At 48.7% G+C, this 15,285-nt stretch overlaps 1 protein-coding gene across 7 annotated transcripts in view; it reads left to right on the top strand.

Moving 5' to 3' along the window:
* Nucleotides 1-15,285, top strand: part of RAP1B (RAP1B, member of RAS oncogene family) — a 461,814-nt gene that overhangs the window by 181,965 nt on the left and 264,564 nt on the right. For 5 of the 7 annotated variants that reach the window (XM_086919007.1, XM_086919008.1, XM_086919009.1 and 2 more), the window contains one exon: nt 2,957-3,025. The exons of the other annotated variants lie outside the window; for them this stretch is intronic. In XM_086919007.1, coding sequence (XP_086775133.1) covers nt 2,957-3,025 — 69 coding nt within the window. The remainder of the gene's footprint in view (nt 1-2,956; nt 3,026-15,285) is intronic. 7 annotated transcript variants of the gene reach the window in all.

Genomic DNA, 15,285 nt, shown 5'->3' with positions numbered 1-15,285 from the left:
ACAATTCAAATTTGTAAGGTCGGTACTGGACACTTCCTTTCTCTGCGCTTTTAATCCCCCCTCAAAGGATTGTAAATATACACGAGATGGTCCTGTCATTTCAATGAGTCATGCAAGTTCCTGAGATTCCTGGGTCTATTCGCTGCCTGCATTCTCCTAGCAATGCACACATGTTGGGATGTGAGGATCCTTCAGTGAGCCTCCACAGATAATGGCTACAGTACAGGGGAGTTCTGGCAGACTTCAGTACTGTGGTGGAAGTTGTTTGATGGGGAAACGAGGCAAACCTGACTTGCTAGAAGGACTTCACTCTCATTTCAACTATGGGGTTGACCAATGCCTCCACCACATGGTGGGATGCTCATCTGGAGATCAGAGACCTCTGGTCTCCAGAAGAACAGGTTCTACATATCAGCCTGTCAGGACTGCAGGCCTATCAATCTCATCTCATCATTTCTCTCTCGCTCTCCAACTCTCCCTATACCTCTCTCGCTCTCTCGCTCTCTCTTGCGCTCTCGCTCTCTCTTGCGCTCTCGCTCTCTCTTGCGCTCTCGCTCTCTCTTGCGCTCTCGCTCTCTCTTGCGCTCTCTTGCGCTCTCTCTTGCGCTCTCTCTCTTTTCCCTCTCTTTCCTCCCCTCTCTTTTCCCCCTCTCTCTTCCCCCCTCTCTCTTCCCCCCTCTCTCTTCCCCCCTCTCTTCCCCCCTCTCTTCCCCCCTCTCTTCCCCCCTCTCTTCCCCCCTCTCTCTTTCCCCCTCTCTTTCCCCCTCTCTCTTTCCCCCCCTCTCTTTCCCCCCCTCTCTTTCCCCCCCTCTCTTTCCCCCCCTCTCTTTCCCCCCCTCTCTTTCCCCCCTCTCTTTCCCCCCCTCTCTTTCCCCCCCTCTCTTTCCCCCCCTCTCTTTCCCCCCCTCTCTTTCCCCCCTCTCTTTCCCCCCCTCTCTTTCCCCCCCTCTCTTTCCCCCCCTCTCTTTCCCCCCCTCTCTTTCCCCCCTCTCTTTTCCCCCCTCTCTTTTCCCCCCTCTCTCTTCCCTCCTCTCTCTTCCCTCCTCTCTCTTCCCCCTCTCTCTTCCCCCCTCTCTCTTCCCCCCCCTCGCTCTTTACCCCTCTCGCTCTTTACCCCTCTCTCTCTTTACCCCTCTCTCTCTTTACCCCTCTCTCTCTTTACCCCTCTCTCTCTTTACCCCTCTCTCTCTTTACCCCTCTCTCTTCCCCCCCCTTCTCTCTCTCACTCCTTTTCTCTTTCACCCTTCCTCCCCAGTACCCTTGATTCATTGGGTTCCGAGGACGATTCACCAAGCCTGGGCCCAAGTTATCCTCATAGCCTTTGCTATTTCACTTGTGACCCCGCTGAAGCTGCCATTCAGACCCTCTCCCAGTCGGAAGAAATGGTACTGCATCCCAGTCTCCGAGCCCCCCACCTTCATGCCTGGAGATTGAGCAGTGACCTCTGACTTCCTTCCAGTTGCTGCAGGAAGTGGTTGCCATCATTCTATCAGTGCGTCGCCGCTACACCAAATTGGTTTACTCTGGCAGATGGGACAGCTTTGTATGGTGCATGGGCAACAATGTAGACCCCTTGCAGCCTAAGTTGTTCCAGATCTTGCAATTTGCGCTTTTCCTTGTCCAGAGGGGTTGTGCGATTGGCTCTCTCAAGGGGTATTTGGCTGCGTTGTCAGAGTTCCTCTGTCTTTCAAACAAGCCGTCTTTCTTGAAGTCAACTATGGAGATGTGCATAGCCAGATCCACCACTTCTGCTCTTACTAGAGGAGTTCCAATTGCAGAAATATGCAAGGTGGCTAAGTGGGCATCTTTGCACACTTTTTAGCAAAGCACTAACTACTACATGGATTCCGAAGTACACAGAGAAAGACACTTTGCAAGATCCGTTTTTCAATATTTCCTAGTATAGCCATCCATCAACTCCTAGGTTGCCCTGCAATCTGCTGTACGGGTGAGGAACCTGCAGGTAGAGGTATTTATAGGAAGCAAATGTTACTTAACTCTGACGATCTTTCTATTGTATACTCTTTACCTGCGGATTCCTCACTGACTCACCCACCTCCCCGTTTCATGGATTGCTACTGCACCACTTTATGAATGTCAGTGCGTCCGTTGACCTTGAAAGCTGGGCAAAAAAAATGGATAGAAACTGCATTTGTTGCGCCGGGGAGGGTGGTATATGGCTTAGGTGAAATCATCTGACACCATTTCCAACTTCGATACGAAGCTAGCGCCATCTTCTGGCGACGTGAGAGCTTTAAAGTTTAAGCTTCATGCGTTTGGGATTACTCTACAGAGAAGAAATCCGCAGGTCGATAGAGTATCCAATAGAAAGATAGTTACAGCAGGTAAGGAAGATTTTCTTTCTTTCTTTTTTTTCTTTCTTTCTCTTACCCTTTTTGAAAAGCAGTGAGACCGCATAAGTATAACGCTGGGTATACATTTATTTTAAAAGTTGCTATCTGCCCCATGATTTGATGGCACTTTTAATGTGCACATTTCAAGAAGCCATCGTCCTGATTTGCTCTTATGTTATCTTGACAAAAAATCCGTTCATAAATAGCTATTCAATTAATTGTCGCCCCATGTTTTTCTTGCTCTCTGTTTGCTTTATTGCTTCAAAATGTGGCCTGAGCCATCTCTGTTGGGGCGTTTATTTCTCAATGCTTTTCATGTGTAAGCCCCCCCCACCCTCCTTTTTTTTAGTTGATGCATATTTTAGTTCTTTGCCAAGGTCATACGATGAGAGAGAAACTAAAACAAAATCTCTTGCTAACAGTAAATGGATACTTTTTAATCTTCCACGTTTTGGACCAGTAAGAAATGAAAGTGGCCCTTGTTTGAATGGTAGGATTTTGTTGGGCAAAGTGTTGCATTGAAACAGTTACTGCGTGACGCATAGTAGTTACATTCTGCATAACACTAATGTTTATCCTGTTTCATTTTGCATTTCTCGCAGACTGTACAGTTTGTTCAAGGAATATTTGTTGAAAAATATGACCCGACAATAGAAGACTCTTATAGAAAGGTACGTATGGAAATATATTTGAGTCCAGGATAAATATAGATTAACACAGTATTCCTTAGTGTAGAGCATGAGTGATTAGTTAAACTTACCCCTATTAGAGCGTGCTGTAATTAAAAGCTACCATAGGAATCTTTAATACCTAGGTCTAATCGTAGGCAGGTGTTAGCTATAGAGTACAGTCTGTCTTCAATAAAGATAAACTGTCACTGTCTCATTTCCAAGAAGATTTCTGGAGGTCTCCAGGGTAATTGGGAATCCATCCCATTTTTCTCTTGGAGACTGCAGGAGCACCTGCTGCAGAAGGTGTAAGCAAGCTGCAGTCCACACACTGCTGCCTTTTGCTCTGCTAGTCTGTGTAGAGTTCTGGCCCCTTGTTTGTCAAGGCCTGGTGAGCCTGCATGGCCAAATTGCACTCGCATTGTCTGGTTTGCCCGTCTGTTATCTGGGTATCCAGACTGGGGATCCTAGTTCTCTTTGATATCCTCAGCAGTGATTGGTACTTGTTGCCCACATGTGAAGTGTTGTGTACAGATGCGAATCTGGCTCTAGTGTTGCTGGACACTATATCAAAGAATGTGTTGTAATGCATCATGCAAAGTCAGAAATAGCAGCAACCATCTAGTATAGACTCAATTTATCAGAATTCACATCAACTGTAAAATAGGAAAAAAACAAACGCCCTCACCCCCCTGTGCTCCATTATCCAGGCCATTAAATATGGGCCAGCAGCCCTTCTTTTAATTGCAGTATTTCATCTGAGGGCAGGCAGGAGCGGTCTACACCCCTCCCCCCGCCCATTTGCCAGCAGTTCAAGATACTACTTGAACATAATCTAGCGCTTATGCCAGGAGCATCTCATTGGTCTCCACCATGCCCCTCACGGGGGCCTGGTATCAGGACGGTCAGTCAGGGCGTGTATAATGGCTACCCAGGCGAGCAGGTCGTTATCCAGTTTATCACCACGTCTCACCTTCTATGGACCTCCTCTGCTCCTGCCCATTCACGTAAATCTTGTTGCCATGGCATTATCTGGGGCCGTTTGATGGTAATGCATCTATTTGCTAAAGCCAGTCCAAGTATCATGACTTTTCTACTCTTTCTATTTATTTCTTTTTCTTTTTGGTGAGTAGGCACAGTAGGCATTGTTTGTTCACAAGGAAGACCATCCAGCCCTTAGCCCTGTTAAGCTGTTCTGAGATCTCAACCCAAAATTTCAGCATAATAGGCGATTGCCGCACCACATGAAAAATGTCTGCCATTGTACTTTTAAATCGCGCACACACCCAGTGTCTTTTGCTGGATATATCTTATGTTTGGGGGAAAGGTAAGTGATATGCATGATGATGTACTGTATAAGCTTTTAAAGCATGTTTTGGTTGATACCTCCCGCACTCCACTGTGAATTGTGGCTTATTCCTTAGCTGCAGTAGGGTCATCACTATACTGTTGCCAACCATCCTCAACCTTCAGAGGCGTTACTGGCTGATCAGCCCGCAGTGCCGAATACAGTTGTGTGATTAGTTTCTGGCCTGCTGCCATGGATAGCTTAGTGACCAGTGTTCAGGGGCCTGAGGGAACTAGGGCCAGATTTGTCTGCCCGTGGCTGCTAATTTTGTGTTGTGAAGAAACTGGGCCCCAACCCAAAAACCTCAAACTCATCATGCATGTTGATAAACCTTTCCACGGATTAGAGATCAGACAGAATAGCCCACCACCCGTCTTGCCAACTGTCAACAGCCATAGTCTGATCGATTTGTGCAAAGGGTCTCTTTATTAGGAGTAATGTGGGAACACTGGACTGTGAGTTTTTGACAATTCTCCCAAATTCTGGAACTTTACCTCACAGAAAGGTGAGGGACCTCTATGGTTTTAGGCAACGGGTAGCAATTACAGGAAATTCTGGGTAAGAAAAAGTAGCCGAGTCCATGCAGGTGACACTACCATAGACTCCCACTCTGTGTCTAGTTTTCAGAAATGTGTGAGATGGACGGGTTTCTTGGAGTGCCAGACGACCCATGCCCAAATAACTGTTTCCCACATCCGAAGAATGATTGGAATTCAATGGACAAATCTTGATTCTTCCATGGTATGTTATGGGTCTTTTCCCATCACAGAGGAAAGTCCCTCACACGCAATTAGGGTACTATTTGTATCAGAAGTGTAGCAATACTGGGTGGTAGGTATTTAGCTAGTGTTGGTGAGTCACCATGGCTAGTGTTGGTGAGTCACCATGGGTTTCTTGCCGAACTCTGGCCCAAATATACTGCAGCAGCTCCCATCCCAGGAAATAATTAAATTCATACTTCTAAAAGATTAATGTTGGCGTGGCCAAGATGGCGGCGAGGTAGGAAGCAACTTGTAGAGCTCCTGCCAGTCGCCCACCGTCTACAGCGACTTATAGCACCAGAGTGAGCCGCTGACTCTCGAAAAAGAGGAGGAGTGTGCCCCTGAGCCCCCTTGCCTTGATAGCCCTGGGGGTTCTGGCAGTCGACCTCGGCGAGAGGCAGAGACACCTGGCCGCGGAGAACTGGAGCAGGCCCGGCAGACCGGGGCGGATCGTAATTGGATTCGCCGAGGCTGGCATCCAGTCCGTGGGCCTGCGCACGACGCACGAGCCGAGGCACGGCAGGCCTGTTGGGGGAATCTCGGCCGACCCGGAGCCTGGTAGGACTGATGCGACAGCCTGAGCAGGGCTGGACTCGCTGTTCTCGTCCCGTGTGAGACCTTGCTGCAGGAGGAAGTGGTGTAAGCACATGAGCCGGCTGGAACCTCGGGACCGCGCCTGGGTCCCGGCGACCGACCGCCTGCGGTGAGGACTGACCCCTGCCCTGCACCAGGAGACGGAGGGGATAGCTAAGCCAGCGGACCGACATTGACGAGCTCGGGGGCGGAAACAGTGGCTCGGCGGAGGAAGGACGGGCGCTATCTGCGGCTCATAGCATAGGATTGGCGAAGAGCGGTGCATGGACTGCGGGGCCTCTCGATGGTCGTATGGACTGGACTTATGAGGTGAGGAGTACCCCAGGGGAAGCAAGGCTTATCTGAGCTGCTTGCATTGGTCTGGTGGGCCTTGGCCTGGAGGTGGACTTCCGCGACCTGCGAGACAATGCCCGGTGGAGCGGGAGGGACTGAGCATCCGAGGGGCGCCCCGGATCGGACTTCACATCTTTGGGGGGGGCTGAGACTGGAGAGGAGGCTGTGTTGCTTCACCTTGCCCTGAGCGACGATTGGCATGGCAAAACTCTGCGTGAGTACCAGGGGTCTGGGACTGCTGGGACGTTGGGCGCATTCATAGACTGAGTACGGGAGGAACCCAACTGGGGCTGCACGCACTGGGGAGGAGAGAGTGGCGCAATTGCAACCCCGCTCCTGACACTACACTGGCGCCCCGGGGAATATGTCCACGGCCAGGACACGGAAGCAGAGGTCGCTGAAGGAGCTTTTTGGGCAGTCTTCTTCCTCCTCTCCTGTGACCCAGATCTCTCCAGGCCCGATGGCGACTGCGCAGGCCCGATCAGATGCCGGGGAGGCCCCATCACGAAGTCATTCATGGAATCTCTCTTTAATACCCTCAGATCTGACATACAATCAGTTAAAACGGAGCTGACTGCCGAAATGCGGGAAATCCGAAGAGATGTAGACCGTGTGGGTGAACGCGTGGCCACTCTACAAGGTAGAAGCGACGAGACGTCAACAGAGTTGAACACTTTGCAACAAGAGGTGATGCGCCTGCAGGATCAACATCTTGATATGAAGACACAGCTGGAGGACTTGGAAAATAGATCACGAAGACACAACATCAGGATCCGGGGAGTGAAGACATCGGAAGAGACCAGAGACCTCTTCGCATTTACGGAGGGCCTCTTCAGACACATCTTGCGGTGCCCGGCAGACTCTCCCATGGCTCTGGATAGAGCACACAGGGTTGGCACTCCGCGAGCGCCTAACGCCCCGCTGGCAGACATCCTGGTCTGCCTGCAAGACTTCAAAACCAAAGAAGCCATACTGGCTAGGGCGCGCACCATGCACACTATCTCTTACCAGGGCCACTCTCGAGTACAATATCAAGACCTTGCTCTAATCACGTTGCAACGCAGACGGCAGTTCCGCCCGGTAACAGAACTCGAGCAGCAGAACATAACATATTCATGGGGGCATCCGTTCAGGCTTATCTTCCGCCTCAACGACAGGCTACATCAGATTCGTTCGCTTACTGCGGCTTGTCAATTGCTGGGACTAACGGCGCCTCAGGACTGGGAGGAACATGGAGGCCGCGACTCAGGGCCCGAGATCACACCATCAAGTTGGCAGAAACCCCGGAGGAGACGCAAATTTCGGAAACCGAACCAACAGGCCATCGTACAAGGACAGCAGGAGGCCCTTACTGTTGCCGCGGATGCCCTGGCGGGGCGCAGCTCTGACGTGGAGTGACTATGCATCTGGGGGCCTTCTTTCCTCTATGGGTCGGTGGCTTGCTGAACTGTGGTGGGTGGCGGGCCGCTCCGGACAGCCATCTTTGACTACATATTGAGCTCTGCCACAACGACTTCCTGGATACTCTGGGGAAACTAACTTTGCAATGAGAACTGTGTTTTCCAATTGGGTGTCGTTTTTTTGTTCTTAGTTTTGTTCTTGGATTTGGTTCTGGGGTTTTTGGGTTTTACTTTCTGGGTAGAGGTCCCTCGTCCACCTTCCCTTGCTCTTTACCCGCAGCGCCCCCCCCCCCCCCCCATGCCTGCTGCGATATTGCCTTTCCTCCCTCCGTCTGGAGTAAAGGAGGGTTGAAGTAGCCCCAGGGTCCCTTTCCGCTTCATGGATGTCAGGTGACACACTCAAGGTCCCTCAATGTGAAGGGCCTGAACAATCCAATTAAACGTAGAGCAGTGCTCAACTATCTGGAGCAATCCAAGGCTGATGTCTGCCTCCTCCAGGACACTCACCTTCTTTCCAAAGATCATCATAGGTTACGGTCTAAATATTTCCCCACACAATTATTCTCCTCCAGCACTTCTAAGACCCCTGGGGTGGCCATCTTAGTCTCCCGGTCATTCACCGGCAAGGTGATACAGAAGGAGGCAGAGATGAAAGGCCGTCTCCTTACATACCAATTCTCCTTGGGGAACATGACTTTAGTTATTGGTTCCATCTATGCGCCCAACGAAGGGCAAATCAGGTTCTTGCGCAATGCCCTGAGAGAAGCAGCGTCTGCCTCAGATCGCCATATGTTACATGGGGGGGTCTCCATATAGTTTTTGATAATGAGCTGCACCACTCTTGCCAGCGGAGGGCACAGGTTGGAGTTCTCCCGAGCTCAGAGCAAATGTACATGAAGGATTTGGGGCTTTTTACATTTCCACCCGCATACACGTAGCTACTCTTTTTTTTCCTGGAGCTCACAAGACATATGCACGGTTAGTCTACTTTCTCTGCTCCACTTCTCTCCAAGCGTCTGCCACTGATGCCGAAATTTTTACGGCGTCTTTATCTGACCACTCTCCAATATTGGCTACCTTTCGACTCCCACGCATCTCCCAACCTTCGAGACCGTGGCGCCTGTGCGACACTCTTTTACATCAACATACGGTGACTGAACAAATTCAGGGAGCATATCCAATTTTTTTATCCCATAACGCTAACCCAGACACCTCCTTAGTTCAGTGGACGGCCTTAAAGGCGGTCCTACCGGGGGAATTCATCGCAGTCTCCTCTTCTCAGAACCGAGAACGTAGCCAGAAAAGAGCGGAACTCACACAAAGGGTACAGGAGCTTGAGCAGCTACACCAATGTACCAGGGCACACCGCGCGTGGCGGCAGTTATGCAGTGAGCGGAAACAACTTGCGGCACTGGACCAGGATAGGGCTGAATTTGCAGCCCTCTGACTCCGTCATTCCTTTTACACTGGGGGGGGGAATGGAGGGGGTTATGGGGGGTTGGGGGGGGGGGGGGTAAATGTGGCCGCCTCCTGGCCAACAAATTGTGGGAGAAGCGACAACACCAGAGAGTGCAGGGCATCCGTGAGCCTGGAGGCGGATTTGTCATGGAAGATGCAGCCATTGTGGAGGGGTTCAGGGACTTCTATGCTGATTTATACGCTGGGGACAGTTAAGACGCTCACCATAGCGCTGGCTATATAGCCGCTGCTGGGATGCCGGCACTTAATGAGTCACAAGCTGCATTCCTTGACAGACTCATACAAACGGAGGAGGTCATTTCGGCAATCTCCCGTCTCAAGTTCGGTAAGTTTCCTGGCACAGACGGCTACACTGCTGCCTTTTATAAATCGTTCTGTTCCCAGTTAGCTCCTATTTTAACCAACTTTTATAACCCCTTTGAACACACGGGCAATATCCCGGGGGAAATGCTGGAAACGGCTATCGTGGTTATTCCAAAACCGGGGAAGAATAAGAGAACCTGTGGAGCGTATAGAACTATTTCACTTTTAAACCCAGACCTCAAATTATACACTGGCATTCTAGTGGCCTGCCTGGCACCCTACATGGCTCAACTTGTCGAGCCCTACCAAGCTGGATTCATAACACAGAGGCAAACCAGTGACAATACTAAACGAGTCCTCCATCTGATAGAGCGGGGGTCCCATACTCAGGGAGAATATATGCTCCTAGCCATTGATGCTGAAAAAGCCTTTGACAGGGTGCACTGGTCCTACCTAGAAATGGTTCTGCTTGCGCCGGGATTTGGGAAGAAATTCAGGACCCGGATTCTGAATTGTTATAGTCTACCCATGGCGACAGTTCGTGTCAATGGCTATTCGTCCTCCCGCTTCCCTATTGGTAGAGGCATGAGGCAGGGATGCCCCCTATCGCCTCTCCTGTTCACGCTGTATATGGAGCCTCTCGCCCTCAGAAGGCAAAAACATCCCCTTATTTCAGGGATTAAGTTTTGGGGCGACGTCCACACCATTAGTCTGTATGCAGACTACATTCTTCTCTCCCTGTCGGAACCGATCACAGCTCTCCGGGCCCTTTTAGTCTAACTAGATGCCTTTGCGAGGAGTTCGGGATTTAAGATCAATGTGGATAAATCGGTACCATCATGGAGGCTTGGGACCGCACTGCTGTCTCGGCGCTGTTGACCACCTTTCCCTCCCCGATGACCCCGTTGTGTGAGAACCCGGATTTCCTCCCGTGCGTGGTTGTCCGAGCATTTCAAGTATGGCGCTCCTCCCCCTGTAAATCGTTAGGGCACCTTTTTGATTTAAATGGCATCATCCCCTTTCAACAGACCAGGGAATATTATGGTATCCCCGAAAAGGGCTGTCTGGAGTATTTACAACTACGCCACTGGGCTCTGCACCCTCCGGTCAAACCGCAATCACAGCGCTTACTGACCACACATGAAAAATGGTTGGTAACTCGTACCTCAGATACAAAAATCATCTCAGATCTGTATAAACAATTACTTGAGAACACCACACACACACACACACATAACGCAGGCCGCATGCGGTGGGAGAGAGATCTGGGTAGGCCTCTGACACATAGGGAATGGGAAAACCTATATTACAGAGCTCGACACTCAGCTTACCATGTAGGCCTCACAGAAACATTAAAGAAAATCGTTACATATTGGTATTACACGCCTGAGCGCCTGCACCGGTTTGACCCAAGCCGGAGCGATCTCTGCTGGAGGGAGTGTGGGGAGGTGGGCACCGTGGTACATGTTTGGGATTGCAGCCACCTGCAGCCCTATTGGACTCAGATATTGGACGAAATGGACCAACACTTTGAAATACAGCACCCAAGGTTCCCCTCCTATATCATTTTCGGCCTACCGAATCCTCTGATGTATCCACTTAAATCCCGGAGAGGTAGGATAATTGCAATTGCCCTTGGGGCAGCTGTACAAAACATCTTAGTCCATTGGAGATCTACCCAACTTCCCTCACACACAGGATGGCTTCAGAGATTATGGATGGTGTTGGGCATGGAGAAACTCACGTTCACGCTAGGTGGTAGAGGGTCGGAATTTCCTGAGCTCTGGCGACCATTTCTGACGTTATTAACGCCGGAATTCAGGGAGCTGACATGCCCCCACTACCTGCGACTGCTTCGCCTCTCTGATACCCCAAATCCAGATGTCGTCCCTAAGCAAACCCGCAAACATCGCCACTAACTACTGTACTATCTTCCCCCATGTTCCATTTTTCCTTTCAATCCCAGGTGGACGAGTGGTGGGTGGGTTAGGGAGGGAGTGGGTGGGAACCGGAGGTGGGTGGGGTTTGTTTTTTCCAAATGATTACTTGGCGCCTCATTGACAGGCCCGCTCCATGCCCATTGCCATTGGCAACACTGCTACAGATTCTTATTGATATTTTCGCTTTAACATACCAGAGCTGTGGGTCTTGGATTTCTGTACGTTTCATGCTCCATAAAAAGATTTAAACCATAAAAGATTAATGTTGACTGGGTGTGTTTTTAGGCCTTTGCTATTCTGTGCAGATTGGCCCACTCACACATGTGGTTTTCTGTTTTTATCAACATAGATGAGGGACAAACAGTAGTAAAACACTTATCTACTCGTTTTCACAATATTTTTGTCTTCCAAATGTAAGTCACTATGCACAAGAAAAACATTTTGTGCATCTCCTTCAAAATTGACAGATAATATGGGTAAATCCAAATTCATAGTGGTATGACTTAACACTATTCCAACTCTGATATCTGCATAGATCTAAAAAATGAATGCAATTTCTTCATACCGATGTTCGAGGCATGTGTCCTGTAGAAACACATGCTTTGCATACTCCTGCCATCTAGTGTTGGGTCTGGATGTTTGCAAGATGTTTTTCTTCAAAGAAGTCTTTCTTAGTCACGAGGTAAGGTGACTCCTACTTTCGGTGATAGTGCGCATGGTCATCGACTCCATTGTTAGATTGTTTTGTTCCACCATCGGGTTCAGACGTGTATTGCTGCGCTCCGCTTCAAAACAGTTCTCCGGATTCTCTTCAACACTCAATCCTCTCTACCCTCGACTGTATTGTTTCCGTACGCGTTTCCCACTTCTCCAATCGGAAAGCTTTGTGGACTGCCTTCGAGGCCTAACTGCGCTATCAGCTCTCCATCGATACTCGGTTTAAAATTCTGTCCTCCGTGCCATGCGAAGTATCCACGCACTGACTCACACAAGGTGTGCAAGTTGTGCTTGTATCCAGAGCACAAGAAAGAAGACTGTGACGCTTGCAGATCGTTCTGATCGAAGAAGATTCTTCGCATTGGTCGAGCTCGACGTTGAGAGATGTCGCATCAAAGCATCAAAGACATGCCGGACATCTTCGGTGAGGACTCCAGACAAGAAGATATCTAAGCATCAGCGGTAGTGGAAGAGAAAGCCTTCTCTGAAGAAGAATCAGACTCTGAGCTCGGCAAAAGTCCTCATCAGAGCCGAAAGCCTCAGGTCCCAAGCACAAGTCCAGCTCTGAGCCGAAATCCTCCATGCCGAAAGCCAAGCAGTCTTCGGCTCTGAAATCTTCGAAAGGCCAGCCTACTTCGGCTTGAAAAACGTCAGCACTGAAAACTTTAATGCCAAAACACAGAGACCCCTTCAGATCCGAAATTGGACACTATTCCACCCGATCTGAATCAAAATAGGTTGCATATTAACCCTGACACCGGCCATATTCATTAAAGCCACCTCAAACGCAAGCATCAAGAAAAGAACTCTTACAATATCCCCTTGAAGAGAAAGTCTGCAGCTACAAATCCTTTTCATATACCATCGCCTCCACCTCCAGCGCCTCGGTCACCACCTGAGAATCCTTTGCAGATTACACCTCAAGATTCTCCTCAATCTCATAATACGGATGATGATGCAGCTGATGGGGGGGGAATGAATATTCCAACTGACCCATGGACCGATTACACACTGAATCCCCCAGGTGATACGGATCCAGAACTTTACTCAGCCAAACCATCTCCTCCAGATGACAATGCATCACATCAGGAACTCATTGCCAGGGCTACACATTACCATGGCATAGAGCTCCACAAAGAATCACTAGAAGATTTTTTTGTTTGAGACATTGACAACTGTACACAGGTCCTCACAATCACTTCCAATGCTTGAGGGCATGATGCGACATGCTGATGTTTTTCAACCTCCAGTCAGAGCCTGCATCTTAACACCTAGTGTGGACAAAAAAAATATAACGCTCAGGCAGCAAGTCAATGGCGCATTGTGAATACCTAAGGCCTTTTAGCCAGATATGATGGAGCACACTGGAACGAACTGGAACAATTGCTCCAATATCTCCCAGATGAGCATAAGGCTAAAGCACAGGACTTAATGAATGAGGGAAAGCTAAAGCTAATTTCTAATTCCTTTATTCATTTTGCTGTAGATGCTGCAGACACCACAGCTGGAGAGATTAACACCAGCATCCTACTCAGGAGACACGGTTGGTTAAGGATTTCAGGTTTTAAACCTGAGATCCAGCAATACATCCTTAACACACCATTTGATAAAGAACACCTATTTGGCCCTAAAGTTGACCAGGTGTTAGAAAAGATGAAAAAGGACACTGAAGTCGCAAAATCTATGGGAGCACTTCAGACTGTATTCAACAGAGGTTCCTTTAGTTGCTCCTTCTACAGAGGAGGGTTTAAGACCACATCCCCAGAACAAAATACCTCCGCTTACAAAGATAACAACTAGTCTTCTCCATCAAGAGGTTTTTTCCCCGATTAGGTTATAGAGGCAACAACTTCAAGAGTAAGGGTAACTCCCCATAACTCTCCTTCCCCCAACAAACAGTTATTTGCCATTCTTCCTCCTGATTATGCCACACCCTTTGGGGGAAGACTTAAGCAATTGCTCCACAGTTGGCATTCTATAACATCAGACAAATGGGTGCTTGGAATTATCCAACATGGTTATTGCCTGGAGCTTACCAACAATCCCCTAAACATTTCACCTCGCTCTCACAAGAACACATACACCTGTTAAAACAAGAGGTCCAGTCTCTTTTAATAAAAGGAACAATAGAGCCTGTTCCAAAACAGTACCAGGGCTCAGGGGGTTACTCTCTGTACTTTCTCATCCCCAAAAAGGACGGGTCTCTAAGACATATTCTGAATTTGAGAGCGCTAAACCATTACATACTGTCAGAGCCTTTTCACATGGTGACACTGCAACAAGTACTCCCTTTTTTTTTTTTTTTTTTTACAAATAGCAGACTACTCTAGATTTGAAGGACACATATATTCATGTTCCAATTCATCCAGCACATCACAAATACCTGAGATTTGTTATAGCAGGCAAGCATTACCAGTTCAAAGTACTTCCCTTTGGAGTGACTACAGCACCCAGAGTTTTTACCAAATGTCTGGCACTTGTTGCTGCTCATCTCAAAAGACAACAAATTCACGTCTTCCCCTACCTAGACCACTGGATCATCAAAGCCAGCACTCACCAAAACTGTCTGCCGCACACACAGATAACAATAGATCTACTTCATCTACACTGCTTCGCCATCAATGCACAAAAGTCTCACATGCACTCTTCACAGATGCAGCCTTACCAAGGAGCTACTCTAGTTACAGTCAAGGCTCTAGCCTCTCCCAATGTAGCCAGAATACACAATATTGAGGCTGCCATTCAACAGTTTCAGCCCAACCAACTATTATCAGCCAGAGTGTTCAGGCAACTACTGGGAATGATAGTGTCTTGCATAGCAATTGTACCCCATTCAAGGCTTCACATGCGCCCCCTACAAGACTGCTTACCACCTCAGTGGAATTTATCATAGGGTCTGTTAACCGATCTAGGAAACATCTTTCACTATTCAGAGTTCCAGTCATCAAAGCCTTCATGGAAGGTTTAAAAAGGGTAATACCACCAAGGATTCCTCTTGCTCCAGTGTGGAATCTCAACATTGTCCTCACAAGGCTCATGGGTTCACCTTTTGAACCATTACATAAATGCCCTTTACAGTTCCTCCCATGGAACGTAGGTTTTCTCATTGCCATCACATCATTGAGGAGAGTTGGTGAGCTACAGGCATTAACGCTGGAAGAACCTTTCTTTCGGCTCCACAAAGGCAGGATAGTTCTCCATACCAATCTAAAATTCCTTCCCAAAGTAGTTTCTGCTTTTCATATAAACCAATCGCTTGAGTTACCAGTTTTCTTTCCTCAACCGGATTTCGTAGCAGAACGCGCTCTTTATGTGCTTGACGTTAAGAGCTTTACTGTACTACATAGATAGGATAAAGGACTTCCGCAAAAAACTGTTTGTGGCATTT

Source organism: Lissotriton vulgaris, chromosome 1_1 (assembly GCF_964263255.1).
Source record: "Lissotriton vulgaris chromosome 1_1, aLisVul1.2, whole genome shotgun sequence".
Taxonomy (NCBI): Eukaryota; Metazoa; Chordata; class Amphibia; order Caudata; family Salamandridae; genus Lissotriton; species Lissotriton vulgaris.
The sequence above is the reverse complement of the archived record's forward strand: the minus strand, read 5'-3'. Positions and strand labels throughout refer to the sequence as shown.